Genomic DNA, 14,531 nt, shown 5'->3' with positions numbered 1-14,531 from the left:
GCAAAGAGCTCTCACACTGAGATCCATCCTCTCATTATTTTTTAGCTTTCCTGTGTTTTAATAGACCAACACTCTCTGTTCACAGGCCCACTGCCAGTGCCGGATTCTCAGTCAAACCCCAGCACTTAACCAACTACATGTAGTGTCTAGATTTGTGTGGGACATGTATATTTGTGTGACAAGAGCATTACTCTGAACCATCCAAGCTCCAACAATAGTCTAACATCTATCTCATTGAGTGTAAAAACAGTCCAGTGGCAGACAAAAGCAGTAGCTCTTCTGTATTCACCATTCTGCTGTGTGCTGGATTGTACACATTGTGCTCTGCACCAAAGCATGTCCTTGTCTTGTTCACTGTAAGCTGTTCTGGCCAAGCCTGCTGCCCCTGTCTGAGTCTGGCAGGTTAAAAAACAGCAGAAAGTTGCTGTGACCATGTCAAAGTGGCAAACTGTTTTATACCCATTACTTGGCTAATGTGCTATGAGAGAGCTCACTCCCACTGGTCTGGCTGCTACATTAAGCTCACTTTCTTAGGGCCGTATCCCCCAGTCAAGGAGGCTCTAAAATGATTTCAGTGGTGAGGAGATCACTGTTGTGTATTGTCTAACTGATTAATAACTTTTGGGTTTTGATTTTTGTCTTCCCCTTTAGCGGTGAAGTTCGGGCGCATGTCAAAGAAGCAGCGGGACAGCCTGTACGCTGAAGTGCAGAAGCACCGTCTCCAGCAGCAGCAGAGGGAGCAGCAGCAGCAGCCAGGCGAGGCTGAGCCACTCACGCCCACCTACGGGCTCTCAGCAAACGGCCTCACTGAGCTGCACGATGAGCTGAGCGGTTACATGGACGGCCACACGGCCGATGGCACCAAGCCTGACTCAGGCGTCAGCAGCTTCTACCTGGACATCCAGCCCTCACCCGACCAGTCCGGTCTGGACATCAACGGCATCAAGCCTGAGCCCATCTGCGACTTCACGCCAGCCTCAGGCTTCTTCCCATACTGCTCCTTCAGCAACGGCGAGACCTCCCCCACCGTCTCCATGGCCGAGCTAGGTGAGCACAGCTGAGGCACTGGTTATATATGCAGTAAGGAGAAAATAGGAAAGTGTTGTGAGATCTATGCAATATAGGAAGATGTAGGGAAAAGCTAAAGACATCATCTGAGACGAATGTTGTAGGGAGGAGATGTAGGAGAGAAATTGGATAATATATACACTAGACAGGCTGGGGTGATGGGGCACTGGGGGGTTTAGGGATGGGGAAGAACTCAACCGTGGGGCAAATGACATAAAGGTGGCTTAAAATAGCAGAAGGTTGGAGACTCATCTCCGAGACTCATTAAAAGTGCCTCTTTTTTGTAATTAGTTTCCATTAATTAGGGCCAATCAGGATCCAGCAGGGCACGAGCCAAGGGAAATAATTTTTTTTAGGTTCCCCATGTGCTCTGGGACTCCTTATAACAGATGTGTTTTCAACATGATTGGATTTTTATACTTGTGTTTTTTCCCTTTCCCTTATGCTCTTTTTTATTGAAAGCAAATGTGACCTTTGTTTCCGTGGGTAATGTGCATATATTCTACCATCCTTATATCACATGGCAGACACACACCACAGTTATTCTACTTCTCCATGATGAGCTTCATGCTGGCAACAGTAGAGGAAAATGTCAACAAGCTTCTAAATCAAATTTAACAGCTCTACTTCAGTGTGCAATAATAACATTTAGCCATCTGAAAATAGCCTCTTGTTACTGGTGAACTGGAACTCAAGCACTGTGCCTTGGACAGGTAGAGCAAAACACCTGTGTGTGTGTGTGTGTGTGTGTGTGCGTGTGTGTGTGTGCACGCGTGTGTGTGTTGGTGCATATCTGAGTCTTTGACGCTGTCCTGCTTGTCTGTTGCAGAGCATCTGGCCCAGAATATCTCCAAGTCCCACATGGAGACATGTCAGTATCTGAGAGAGGAGCTGCAGCAGATGACCTGGCAGGCCTTCCTGCAGGAGGAGATGGAGAGCTACCAGAACAAGGTATCACTCTCCCACACATACACACTACCACCACCATCACCACCATCACCGTCACCTACATCCCTACAGAATTTCAATTGCTCATGCACTTTCACCATTTAGACCTCATTTTCAGCTATGTGAACTTTGCCTTTTATGGACTTTTGTGGGTGGTACTTCATGTAACTCAGCTGTGCTGTGAACATACTCAGTAATTTATAGAGATATATATTACAGGTTTGTTTCAAATTCTATATTTTTGAATCATTAATATCTACCAAGTAACATTTTGTATGTATTCACACATGCACATTTTTTGCTTATCTTCTATATTTGTCTGCTTGCTGCATACAATATTTATGTTGTAATGTGCAGTCTGTCTAAATGGCACATCACTATATTTCAACATGTAGTCCTGCTGTGGCATTGGTCACCCTTGCAGTTGGTTATAAATCAGATTTTGTGAACATTGTAACTGCCACAGAGAAGTGACATCTTGTTAGATTAGTTATATATATATAGTGCTAACTCATGTTTTTAATAATCCGAGTCAGTACAGATATGTGCACATTATATTTACTAACCCATTGCAGGAAAGCACAAATGTTTGAGGCAGCTCAGCCATACTCTAAAACAATAACAGTTTTTGTAACGCTAAAATGGTTTCATGTTCATCTAGTATGGTTTTATTTAGAATAAATGGCAGAGGACAAATTTCGTAAAAAATAGTCCAAATTGGTACAAAATTGTAACTATTGTTAATATTTAACCTTGCATCAATTAAACCTTCATCTCAACATGGTCTCATTAAAGTGGTGTAGAAATGTATTATTCAACTGGAATCTCAGAAAATATATTCTGAAATGTACATTTTCATCTCTTTGAAGAAAATGAAAAAGAAGTGCAGAGCACCGATTGTATTTCTAACATAGCTAATCAAACGAGCTCTCCTTGCCTCAAGCCTTTCTGATTATAAAAACAGATATTTCTATCTGAAAATGGTGCATGTGCAAAAACATCCCACGCATCTCCAAATTCCGATTAGAGCAGAATCGACTGCAGGTCATTTACCTAAGTGTTCATGTGAGACATCTTGAGTTTAATCCCATTAAACAGGCTGAGTGCTTTTAGGAGATAGTCAGATATTGATTTTTTTTTCAGCATTTTTTTCTGTTCCACCAGCCCAGAGAAGTCATGTGGCAGTTGTGTGCCATAAAAATCACAGAGGCCATCCAGTACGTGGTGGAGTTCGCCAAGCGTATTGATGGTTTCATGGAGCTCTGTCAGAATGATCAGATTGTGCTGCTCAAAGCAGGTAATATGTGTGTGCATCTTAAAACAGTGGGTTAATATGCAATACGTGTATGTATATATATATATATATATATATATATATAAATTATAATATATAAAGTTCATCATTACAGCGATATACCTTTTATGGTGCTTAGAAGTCATGCTTGTGATGACATAACTGTTAGTGTTATGGCTTTCATAGTGTATTTGCTTGGCTCAGAGAAAAATTAAATATATTCAGTTGTGATGTTAGTGAGCTTATTATTATTATATATCAGTTTATATTGACACTGCTGCATGCAATCATTCTTTAATTAATTCATTAATTTGAATTTGAACTAATTAGGACCTGAAATTAAATTAAGATAATCTTCCTCAGTTTGTGATTTGCCCCTTTAAATGACAGGCCTAACTGGTCTGTCATACCCTGAAGCTCTGTACTTCCTCAGTGTCTATATTTATATTTTTATTGCAGTCAGTAATTGCAGGCAGTAATAAAAATGACAAACTAACCGGGATCCCTCACCTGAAGTGACATCCTAAAGCAGTCTCACTACAACTCTGTAATGGCTTCCATTAATGTGTGTTTATCCACTAATCCACTCTTCAGTGGAATTACATCTCCCACTCACAACAACATGACACACCACCTGAATCTCTCTCTCTCTCTCTCTCTCTCTCACACACTCTCTCTCACACACACACACACACACACACACAACGGAATGCAAATGTGCAAAGAACATATGTATACAATGAACATGGAGGATTTCTCAGTATCTCAGGATTTTTATATCCAGATAAGAAAACATCCAAAATGCCACATTTAATGTGGCTCAAACTTGTAGACATAATCACTGCCAGGTCAGAATTTAATGGCACAAACACTGCCTATATTGGTTCTTCATGCTGGTGTTTATTGTCTGTCTCTAGGCTCTTTGGAGGTGGTGTTTGTCAGAATGTGTCGTGCCTTTGACCCTCAAAACAACACAGTCTATTTCGATGGAAAGTATGCTGGCCCTGATGTGTTTAAGTCATTAGGTAAGTGGAAATGCGTCTCATGTTTTGTGTTGTGGGAAGGAAAGCTTGCCACACACCCTCCCAAGCTCTGTGTATGTGTGTGTCATTCTGTGCCTTCTCTTTTTTGTTTTTTGTTTTTTGGTTTTTTTTTTTTCCATCAGACCTTACAACGAATTAGTGGGAATGAATTGAGAACCTACAATTTTATTTGCATAACTGACAACTCATGCTAAGCTTCTGTCAACACGCGCGCACACACACACACACACACACACACACACACACACACACACACACACACCAGAGTGACGTAGACTGCTAATAAATCTGTCCCTGCTGTTAATGTAGTGCAGTCTCACTTCTGCTGTTGAAGTAGACTACGTTAGACTGTAGCTCAACCTTCTGCATATTTCTTGTGTGTCTGGGGGAAAAACATATGGAAAATTAAGTGCCTGCTTGGAGAGTTTTTATCAACCCTACAAACCATACAGTCATAATCCAAGCAGCGCATTTCTCTAGTGTAAGCATATAACATTTATGTTTGAATGCCATGGCATTAGTAAAATCCCTCCACTGTATTTCCTTATGCACATCCGAAGCCTTTTGAGGCAGAAAGCTGTCCAAATGCCAGAGTGAATACAAATGTGAGCAGAGAGAGCGCGAGGGAAAGAGAAGCGGGGGCTTGTGTGTGTGTGTGTGTTTTGTGCGTTTGTCTGTTTATATTAAGGAATCTCAGTGTGTGCATTTGTGTGGGTGTCCTTAGTGATGTAGCAACAATAGCGTCTTATTCAGGGTATTGCGTATGGACAACAAACCAGCCTCTGTCCTCCATACTCTGGAGAAAACATCACACTGGAGGCTTGAGAGAGAGAGAGAGAGAGAGAGAGAGAGAAAACCCCTCTGGTCACTGATTTTATTAAAAATCCTGTAACCCTAATCAAGGTTGCATAACAGCACTCAGCTGCCCAAAGATGATTAGCATGTAAAGGGGAGAACAGGGTACAGAGTAATATGGAAGATTCACTTACTCTTCTTGTTAAATACTTGTGTGTATATTCAGGCTGATAGAATGACCTTCACTACTGGAATATTATTTAAATTTTTATTATATTTAATGTAGTTAAATCTTTAAGATCTCATGTTCTAGTTTTAATCGTCTAACAAGTCTGTTGAAAACATGGAACTCCTGTTTTGGCCAGATGATTGGATCTGAATAACCCTTTCAGACACACGCCTGAGATTCAGGCTAATTGTGTGTTGCAGAGGCTGAAATATGTGTATTCCTGTGATGAAGTTAAAGAGTACAGATTTTATATCGATCGATTTAAGAATTCAGTGGCTGAATGTATACAAATAAATGTGAAAGACAAAATACGATATTGCCTCATTGTAGTCATCATTGTAATGAACACAATAGTTTATTCTGTTTGAGATGGTATATATAATATGGGCTGATTGCATTCAGTTATATTGAAATATATAATTAAAATCTGAATACAGTTTTGAGGGATTTGTGTGTGTTCATGTATGTGTTTAAGCACGCATGTTGCATGTTATACCTTCCCTGTGCCAGGAATCAATACACCTCGACACCTTTGTCTGCATCATTCTTAACCCCCCCCCCCCCCCCCCTTCCCCCTCTGTCTCTCTCTCCCTCTCTCCCTCTCTCTCTCTGTCTCTCTCTCTCTCTCTCTCTGTCTTTCTGTGGCAGGTTGTGACGACTTGATCAGCTCCATCTTTGAGTTTGGGAAAAACTTGTGTTCTATGCACCTGTCTGAGGACGAACTCGCCCTATTCTCAGCATTTGTGTTGATGTCTGCAGGTAGGAGCAGAGCTCACTGCTGCTACAGAGTTCTAAAGCACTCACATACTGCTCTGTACATCAAGCTGCATACACACATATCCATGCACGTTCATGTACACACACACGCTAGGATAGTATTTGTTATAGACATTCATTGATTTATACTCTGTTTTTTACATATAGTGACTTCTTCATTATGTCTCATACAGAATGTAGTCTGCACACGTTTAACTAAATTGCAGTCATTTACAAAGGGTTAAACCTGTTCCTAATATTGTTCTATTCTTTACTATGTCTGTCTGTGTGTGTGTCTGTGTGTGTGTCTGTGTGTGTGTCTGTGTGTGTGTCTGTGTGTGTGGTGTGGTGGTCAGACCGCTCCTGGCTCCAGGAGAAAGTGAAGGTGGAGAAGCTACAGCAGAAGATCCAGCTGGCCCTTCAGCATGTCCTGCAGAAGAACCACAGAGAGGATGGCATACTAACAAAGGTAATGCATACAAAAACACACACACACACACACACACATGGTGAGACTCCATCTTTATAGCACTCTTACAAAGCACTCTCACAAGGGTTATTTGTCTACACGCACACATGAAGCACATGACAATTCAAAGCTCGCAATTACAGTTCAGACACACTTGTGTATGTGTGTGACAGTCCTTTGTGAGTTAGTTCAATGTGAAGAAATACACCGCACATGCCACTCGCAGAGATGCCAACATCTATCATCGTAGCATTTACGATTTTTGACACGATACGATAAGGCGATAAAATTCACCCAGCAGAAAAGCCAGTTCTCTGAAGGGTGAAGATGTGCATTTGTTTTTGGCAGCTGTTACTTGTCACTTTGCCGACTTTATCTAGGTGAACTTTAACCTGTGAGTATTGTTACACGTGACTATCTGTCCATTTCTGTATCAACAGGGAAAAAATGAAGGACAAATAAAAAGAAAGAATGTCCTGTGCATCGCCATTAAATGTTTTCTTTCAGTATGTAGGCGAGCATTTTCTTTTTCTAATATATTAAGTATTTTGTGTTACTGTTTGGAGACAGTGCGAGTCCTTTAATGTCTGTAATGAAGGCGTAAAGACCGAATGTTATACTGTACTTAGGCTCAGATCTCCAAATATCTCCAAAAAAGTTAGTTAATCAACAGTAAATATCTTTCGCTACAGTTGTAGACAGTTTGTTATGTGAACATGGACCGGACACTTATGTTACATTTGTAATAAGTGTGTAAAGTAACCTTATGAAAGGTTACTTTACACACTTATTACAAATATGAAAGGTTGCTTAGAAATACAATCATTTTTGCAGATTGCAAATAAATATCAATTCAGTCACACATTTTATCATTTATGCTGTTAGCATTGAGCTGTCCCATCCACAGACATACATCAGGGGCACCTCTGCACTTAACCATATTTTTCCTAACACTTCTTGAACAGTGGAGATCAAAATGTATTTTTTTTCTTTCTTTCTAGTAGTGAATGAAAATATTTTATGGTTGAATCTATTAAAGCATTAGCTAATGTGCATAAAAGAGGAAGCCCATCTGTGCTGTGTGTGTGTGTGTGTGTGAAGAGTTGCTGTAACCCTGCAGCAAGTGAAAGTGAAGAGACCGGGGCGACCCTCCTCTTCCTCTCCTCTTCATCTTTGAACTTCCCTACTGAATCCCAATAACGGACCTGTCTATGCCCCCCTCCCCTTTCTCCCCTTTCTCTCCTTTCTCTCTCTCTCTCTCTCTCTCTCTCTCTCTCTCTCTCTCTGCAGTTAATATGCAAAGTGTCAACCCTGCGAGCGCTGTGCAGCAGGCATACAGAGAAGCTGACCGCTTTCAAAGCAATATACCCGGACATTGTGCGTACCCACTTCCCGCCCTTATACAAGGAGCTCTTTGGATCAGACTTTGAGCAGTCCATGCCTGTGGACGGGTAGCAGCCCCTTCGTCCGCCCCGCTCTGAGGGGCCACAAACGCCGTGGGGAATGTCGAGCATGAATCTGAGACACTTTACCAGTGCCCTGCACATACACACATACACAAACACATACACAAACACAAAACAGGACAGCTAACCTGCTGCACACACTTTCTTTTTTTTTTGTGGTTGTTGTTGTTGTTTTCCTTCGGGAGGGGGGTACAGCAAGATGACTTTTATTTGGAGGGTTGATTTTGTGAGGTTTATCCCCTCCTTTTTTGACACAAGTGGGATTGGGAAGGCCCAGGGGAAAGGATGAGGAGATGAAGATGCTTGTTTTCTCTCTCTCTCTCTCTCTCTCTTTCTCTCTCTCTCTCTCTCTCTCTCTCTCTCTTTTCCTGGCTCAACCTGAAGCACTCATGCATACGATTCCAGAATGGTCCCTCGATAATTTCTAAATGATCACCAGAAATGGTGTTTCCGTCCTATTGTATCAAACCTTTAAATTCTTCAAAGAACGCAGCCATTAATTTGGATCTAATTTTTTTAAACAATGATTATAATTATAAGAAATCAGTGAGTCATTACTTATTACACCCTCCGTGTAATAGTAGGCATGTGCTAGGTTAGGCCCCTCTCTACTCTTTCTGTCTTTTGCTGGGAAGCTGCTGCTCAGAATGTAAACCAGCAATAAAAGAGGTCAAAAGAGGAGAGCCAGATGAGGAGAGAGACGGTGAAAGGGAGAGAGAAGGCGAGAAAGAGAAAGCATGGGGCACGTGGAACGGAGCCGTCTGCATGGGGTGACACGAAACTGACGCCTTTCTAAGGACAATCGTTAAAAAAAGAGAAGAAAGAAGAAAAAATAAGTAGAATTCTGGTAATTCTAGTTTTTAAAAAAAATGCAATTACTTTTAGCTGTCGAGCACTTCATCCACCGTGGTTGCTTAGTGAGATCATATAAGGCCATCTGCTATTAAATCCTTTTTCTGGACAGATTATGGCAGTTTAACTGAGCACACCGCCACAACGCAAGGGTCCATTCCACCTGTTTTCTAATGTGCTACAGGGTATACGGTCATAAGTACTTACTATACAGAAAAGAAAAGTAATGTTTATAGAATCTATTTTAAATAACATGTATAATATTAGTAGCTAGACTATTCTTAATTGTCAAAATTGATAAGGCACTTTTATTTGCACCTTTCTTTAATTTAAGACTTGTATATTTACCTAGTGATGTGTTGCATGTGCAAACAGAAATACAAGCGAAAAACCACCGACTCACAGAGGCTACATGTTGGAAGCTCCTACAGATGTGTGTGTGTGTGTGAGCGAGCAAGTGTGTAAGGATAAGATCAATGCTGGGTAAAGGCTGACAGAGAGGTGTATAGAGTTGCATCGGGGTTTTCGGCTCAGATCAGTTTTAGCGCTTTACAGAATGAGAAGTGTGTGCAAGGCTGAACCTGATCCCAGATCAGCATGTTCTACAACACTGCCAATCCACGTCTCACCTTGTCTAAAACCGGTGTAACCGTATGACTTGTTAGCAAGCTTGATTTTCTCTTAGGTGTAATGCCCATTTTCAGCACAAACGTAAAGCACAATAGTTAAATCATTGCCATTAAAGTGTGTGGAAAGCAGGCGCTGGGGTTTAGAGTAATAAATTTTCATTGTGCAGTGCATGTTAGGAGCTAGTCAATGGTTCCATCTAGTGGTGAAGATCCCACAGCATCTCTCAGTATTTCACATATGGCTTGAGCATTCATTTATTAATGATACAGCGTGCAGACTTCCCTGGTTAATTCTGCCCCATCTGCTTTTGTAGAACAGAGATTTGAGTTTGAGCGAGGCTTTCGTTCTCAAACAGCCTCTCTGTAACAGCCTTTGCCCAGCTGTACCGGTAATAAGGAGACAGTTAAAGAATCAGAAAAATATTCAAAGCCTTGTCTGGTAGTAAAACTTCTATTTTTCTAATATGTACAATGCATAAGCCGATGAAAGAAGGAGAGGGAGAGAAAGAAAGTGAGATTATAAAGCACTTATTCCTGCAATAATTCGATTTTTGTGTCTTTTAGTCAGAAAGAATAGTAGTGTTAGTGCTTTTTTTTTCCCCTGAATGCGTAATTGTTGTGTCTAATTGTTGAGTCTAAGCCCTTCAAGCGTGCCATAGCAGTTTCTCCTAATGTTGAGTCCACAGAACATTCCAGTGAAATTATAATGTGACTATTATAAAATGCACACATGATACAGAAACACCACGCTGATATCCCATGAACAACCATTTCTGCTAGTCGTTAGTAATTCTGTAGGCACTTCTATTCCCCCCCACCTTCTCATCATGCTCCTTACACAATATACTATGTATTTTCCTCAGGGAAGAGTTGTACTTCTAACTCTGTTTGACTCAGTTAACATTGATTTTTATGAGATGATTGGTCCTGCCCTCCATTATTTCCTGTACCTACATTCTCAATATATACCATAGTTATGTTAACAGGGTCAGCATGGCTCATTAAATGCAATTACAGTATAACACACTAAAATTAGATCTGACATTTATTACCATAGAGAATGTGTTTCAGTAATCATGTAACTTTGACTCAGTGCATCTGCAGTGTATTTATTTGATTGTTCTTGGCCAGAGACTTTGAAATTACACAGAAACTTTCATCAAATCTGTGAATGACAATCCAGCGGAACATTTGAAATTGGCAGTGCGTGGACTTAAATACCAAATGCTCAGGGAGAACATTTTACTAAAAGTACTGGGGCAGACCATTTCTGTAACGTAGCAACATAACATTTTCTGTCGTTTTTTTTTAAAAAGAAGTACTTCTCTGGTTAGTAAGAGTCATCATCTCATGTTCACTTTGTGCACCTGTAACAAATCCTACACATCTCATCAGGTCTCAGAAATGCCTAAAACAACAGATCAATACGGTTCAGTGCACTCGCATTATGCTACCAACAGGGTCCAACATCATACAAAAACAAGCAATGAGCTATAATGTCACCCCTTTTAGTGTAACTTTCACACATATTGTATGAATCTATGTGCCAAATACCTCTTGTACAATTAGCTCCGCTAGCAGACTCTGCCCATGAGCCAGGAGTGCGTAGTGTGTTACTAATACGGGTTTCGACAGGGTAGCCACTGCTGTGGAGTTCCCTCTGAACAAGCTTTGATACACAGAAGACTGTTGTAATTCTGTTCTTTTCAGTCTACTTGATCCATATCGTGGTGTCCTAGTTAATGCTAATTACAACGATACCCGTTTGCACCATAAAAAAAAACTGTACTGATTTTTTTGTCAGTGTAGTTTGTTTTAGGTATTAAAAGCAATACAGGCTGTAAAGTAGAAACTTTGGACAAATTTATTTTTTCAATCAAAAGTACTGAACCATCTCTGGATCTGTGGTATTGACGTGTCGATGTACATATAAATACTCTCACTTGTGAAAGAGTTGCGCATCAGAAGTTTCCATATTGTGTGTTGTATTGTGTGTGTGAAACAGTCTCTTGAGATCTTTCTACCCTCTTTGTTAATTTTGTAAGAAGCAATATGAGTGTGTGTCTGTGAGTGGTGTGTATAGTGTGTGTGGTGTGTAAGTCAAACCCCAGACAAGGCTTTAATAAAGTAGATAAGGAGCAGCAGGGTCAGCTGGTGAAGTAAATGGTATATGGATATCTTAGTTTTCCCAGGTTTTACACACTTTTAGTAGCAAGTTTGAACTCATCCATTAGGCTGGACAAGCATGACACAGTGCACGCCATTATTTTATTAAAATCCTTCACACCTACATTATGCAAATCTGCCACTGACGGGCCTATGCAGTCACAAATACCACAGAACGAGTTTACACTGTTCCATCGTAATAACTCCGTCATTCTTTCTTAGTGACGACACCTAGACTGCCAGAAGCCATTTTAATAATATTCAACATGTTCTAATACGTGGAATTAATGTGTGATGTCATGCTTGTGACGCCATTTTGATTTGAAGGTGAAAGTGTTATTAAGATGTAGAGATTACCAATCATTTTCATTGCATTTTTTTTAAAATGTGACCTTTTATCCCGAAAGCACAGCTAATAAAGTGAGATATGTTTTAGAATATAGAGCAAAAGACAAAAAAAAGACAAACAAAAAAACTTTAGCCATAATCGAATGTCAAGCAATAATATATATGGTATATTATTATTATTATTATTATTATTATTATTCATCTTTGTGCATAGGCTTTGGACACCTGCATGTAAATACACCTCTTATTTATCATGTTTTGTTGTTTCTTTTCTCTCTCTCTCTCTCTCTCTCTCGCTCTCTCTGATTATTTTTTTGTTTTGTTTTGTTTGTATATTTGACTAGTTCTGTTCCCAGGTGGAGAACTAAGAACTTCATATGGCCTGTAAACTGTACAGCTTGATTTCCCTCTCTTTCTCTCTCCCCCTCAGCTTTCCGCTTTTAATTCACTATATTTAATGTTATTATTGATCACATGTATAAAAGTAACTTTGTAACATCTGTCTGTATAGGTAAAAAAAAAAAAAAAAAAGAAAATACTGCTATTAAGACCTACTCAGTGCAAATATTTATCTGTTTATTGGATACATCATGCTGTACAGTATCTCTGTTTTTAGTATACTTCTCTCTTTTAGAGTTAGTTTGATAGCGGTAGGGCGTGCTGACATTTAATTTTGTGTTAAACTGACGTGTGGTGCTAGGTAAGTTACTTTCGTGAACAAAAAAAAAACAAACTCTTGATTCATAGACAAGGCCACTCGATTAGTTCATTCATTTCACTAAGTATTGATGCATTCTTGATATTAGGACTCAATAAATGATAAGGATAACGATAAAGAATAATGATAGTGGTAAATTTCCTTTAAATCCCCAGCAAGTACCTGTATCAGTGTGCTAGTCTTGGGATTGCGCTCTTGTTTCCTTCTCACTTTAAGACTATAAGTAAAAGCGGTATCATCTAATTAAGATGCTATTATTAAACGTCGCATTCTGATTTGTCACGATAAAAAAAAATGTTTAAGCTAAAGAAAAGCAGTATTGTGTTGATCCTTTTGATTGTGAGAACCACTGGCTAGACTTGTAGCTGTTCAATTTTGCAAATGCAATGCCTACTGGTACTTTTCTCAGAAATCCTACGCTGGAAAAAGTCTTTAGATACGCGATACACAGATACAAGAGAGCACATACTGGATGATAGAATTATTGGCAGCCTCATTTTGGCTCTCTTTATTTTTGACTTAGCCTAGACAACAGCTTCATTCGTATTTATTTTTCTGCACTAATGTGTACGACATCACTGTCAATAATTAAACTTGGCGCACACACACTGTGGGTTAAGTGTTAAACGTGCAAGAGGTCGAAATTGTCAGTTGTAGGTTCATATTTGCTAAAATATTTCATTTTCTCTGTAGCAAGTATGACAGCTATCCTCGCAATAATACACAACAAACACCGCTGAGTGCCTCTCAGTGGTCCAGGATGCAGAAATGATGTAGTTTTCACTGTTCACTATAGTCAAATGGTCATGTATTTGCACATGTAGGTGAATTCCATCCAAATACTTCACGTCTTTTATATGTAAATGTTCTGTACTTTTGTTTTATGACCATGTGAACATCTTCCACCGCTTGTAGTTTTCTGTATGGTTCATTTCGCAAACTCTTCTTGCAGTGCACAGTCAGTGTTCCTTTCCTCCTTTACTTTTTTTGCTGACATTAATATAACCTTGTGGAATAATGGTAAAACATGCATACTGAATGTTTTATTTTCAGACCCTGGTTTGCGCATTTGTAAAAGACAATAGACAATCCACTCTGTGTTCCCCCTTATTTACAATACTTCCAATTTCTGTTCGTTATTGCAGACAAATGACTAATGCATTGTATTTTAAGTATTCACATGTGTATGTAAGATATGCATAATACACATTTGGATTTCTTTCCTGTTGTGTGTTAAATGTGAGCTCGCCGGGGGACTGGGTTTTACTCCACACACAGGCAGCATATACACGGGGAGGGAAAAATGCCAAGACAAGTTTGTGGTTGTCACAAATTTTTACATCACACGTTTGCTACTGATCTAACCGTGGGGAGAGATGATCATGTACCTTTTTATCCAGCTCTTTTGAACTCTATTTAGGAGGTAGTATCTTCACAATAATAGTTTTGCTCCTTCTCTTCGTCTGATTCTTAAATATGAAAATTAAGTATTTTGATTCATTTTGTAAATACAGCTGTAAAGAAAAATAAGAAATTTAATGTTGTCTTTTAAATACTTTTCATTCTAATATGAATGTTGTTATATTGTACTTAGAAACTGTACCTTTAATATTACCTTTATTAAAAGTGCATTGGACACATCGATTTTAGATGTGCTTTATGTGCTGTTATCCCATAATAAAATTTACCGCTTGTAATTGGCTCTTAGTTACTGTGTGACTTTTTTAAAGGATATATTTGCAGTAATTGC

The 14,531-nt window shown here is 39.5% G+C and overlaps 1 protein-coding gene across 3 annotated transcripts in view; it reads left to right on the top strand.

Moving 5' to 3' along the window:
* Nucleotides 1-14,481, top strand: part of roraa (RAR-related orphan receptor A, paralog a) — a 233,049-nt gene extending 218,568 nt beyond the window's left edge. For all 3 annotated transcript variants that reach the window (XM_053236864.1, XM_026918892.3, XM_026918893.3), the window contains 7 exons: nt 652-1,047; nt 1,898-2,019; nt 3,181-3,313; nt 4,228-4,335; nt 6,026-6,136; nt 6,490-6,602; nt 7,893-14,481. In XM_053236864.1, the coding sequence (XP_053092839.1) occupies nt 652-1,047; nt 1,898-2,019; nt 3,181-3,313; nt 4,228-4,335; nt 6,026-6,136; nt 6,490-6,602; nt 7,893-8,057 (1,148 nt within the window). In that variant the 3' untranslated portion in view covers nt 8,058-14,481. The remainder of the gene's footprint in view (nt 1-651; nt 1,048-1,897; nt 2,020-3,180; nt 3,314-4,227; nt 4,336-6,025; nt 6,137-6,489; nt 6,603-7,892) is intronic.
* Nucleotides 14,482-14,531: the final 50 nt, after the last annotated feature.

Source organism: Pangasianodon hypophthalmus, chromosome 9, assembly GCF_027358585.1.
Source record: "Pangasianodon hypophthalmus isolate fPanHyp1 chromosome 9, fPanHyp1.pri, whole genome shotgun sequence".
Classification (NCBI taxonomy): Eukaryota; Metazoa; Chordata; class Actinopteri; order Siluriformes; family Pangasiidae; genus Pangasianodon; species Pangasianodon hypophthalmus.
Note: the sequence above shows the minus strand (reverse complement) of the source record. Positions and strands in the feature narration are given on the sequence as shown.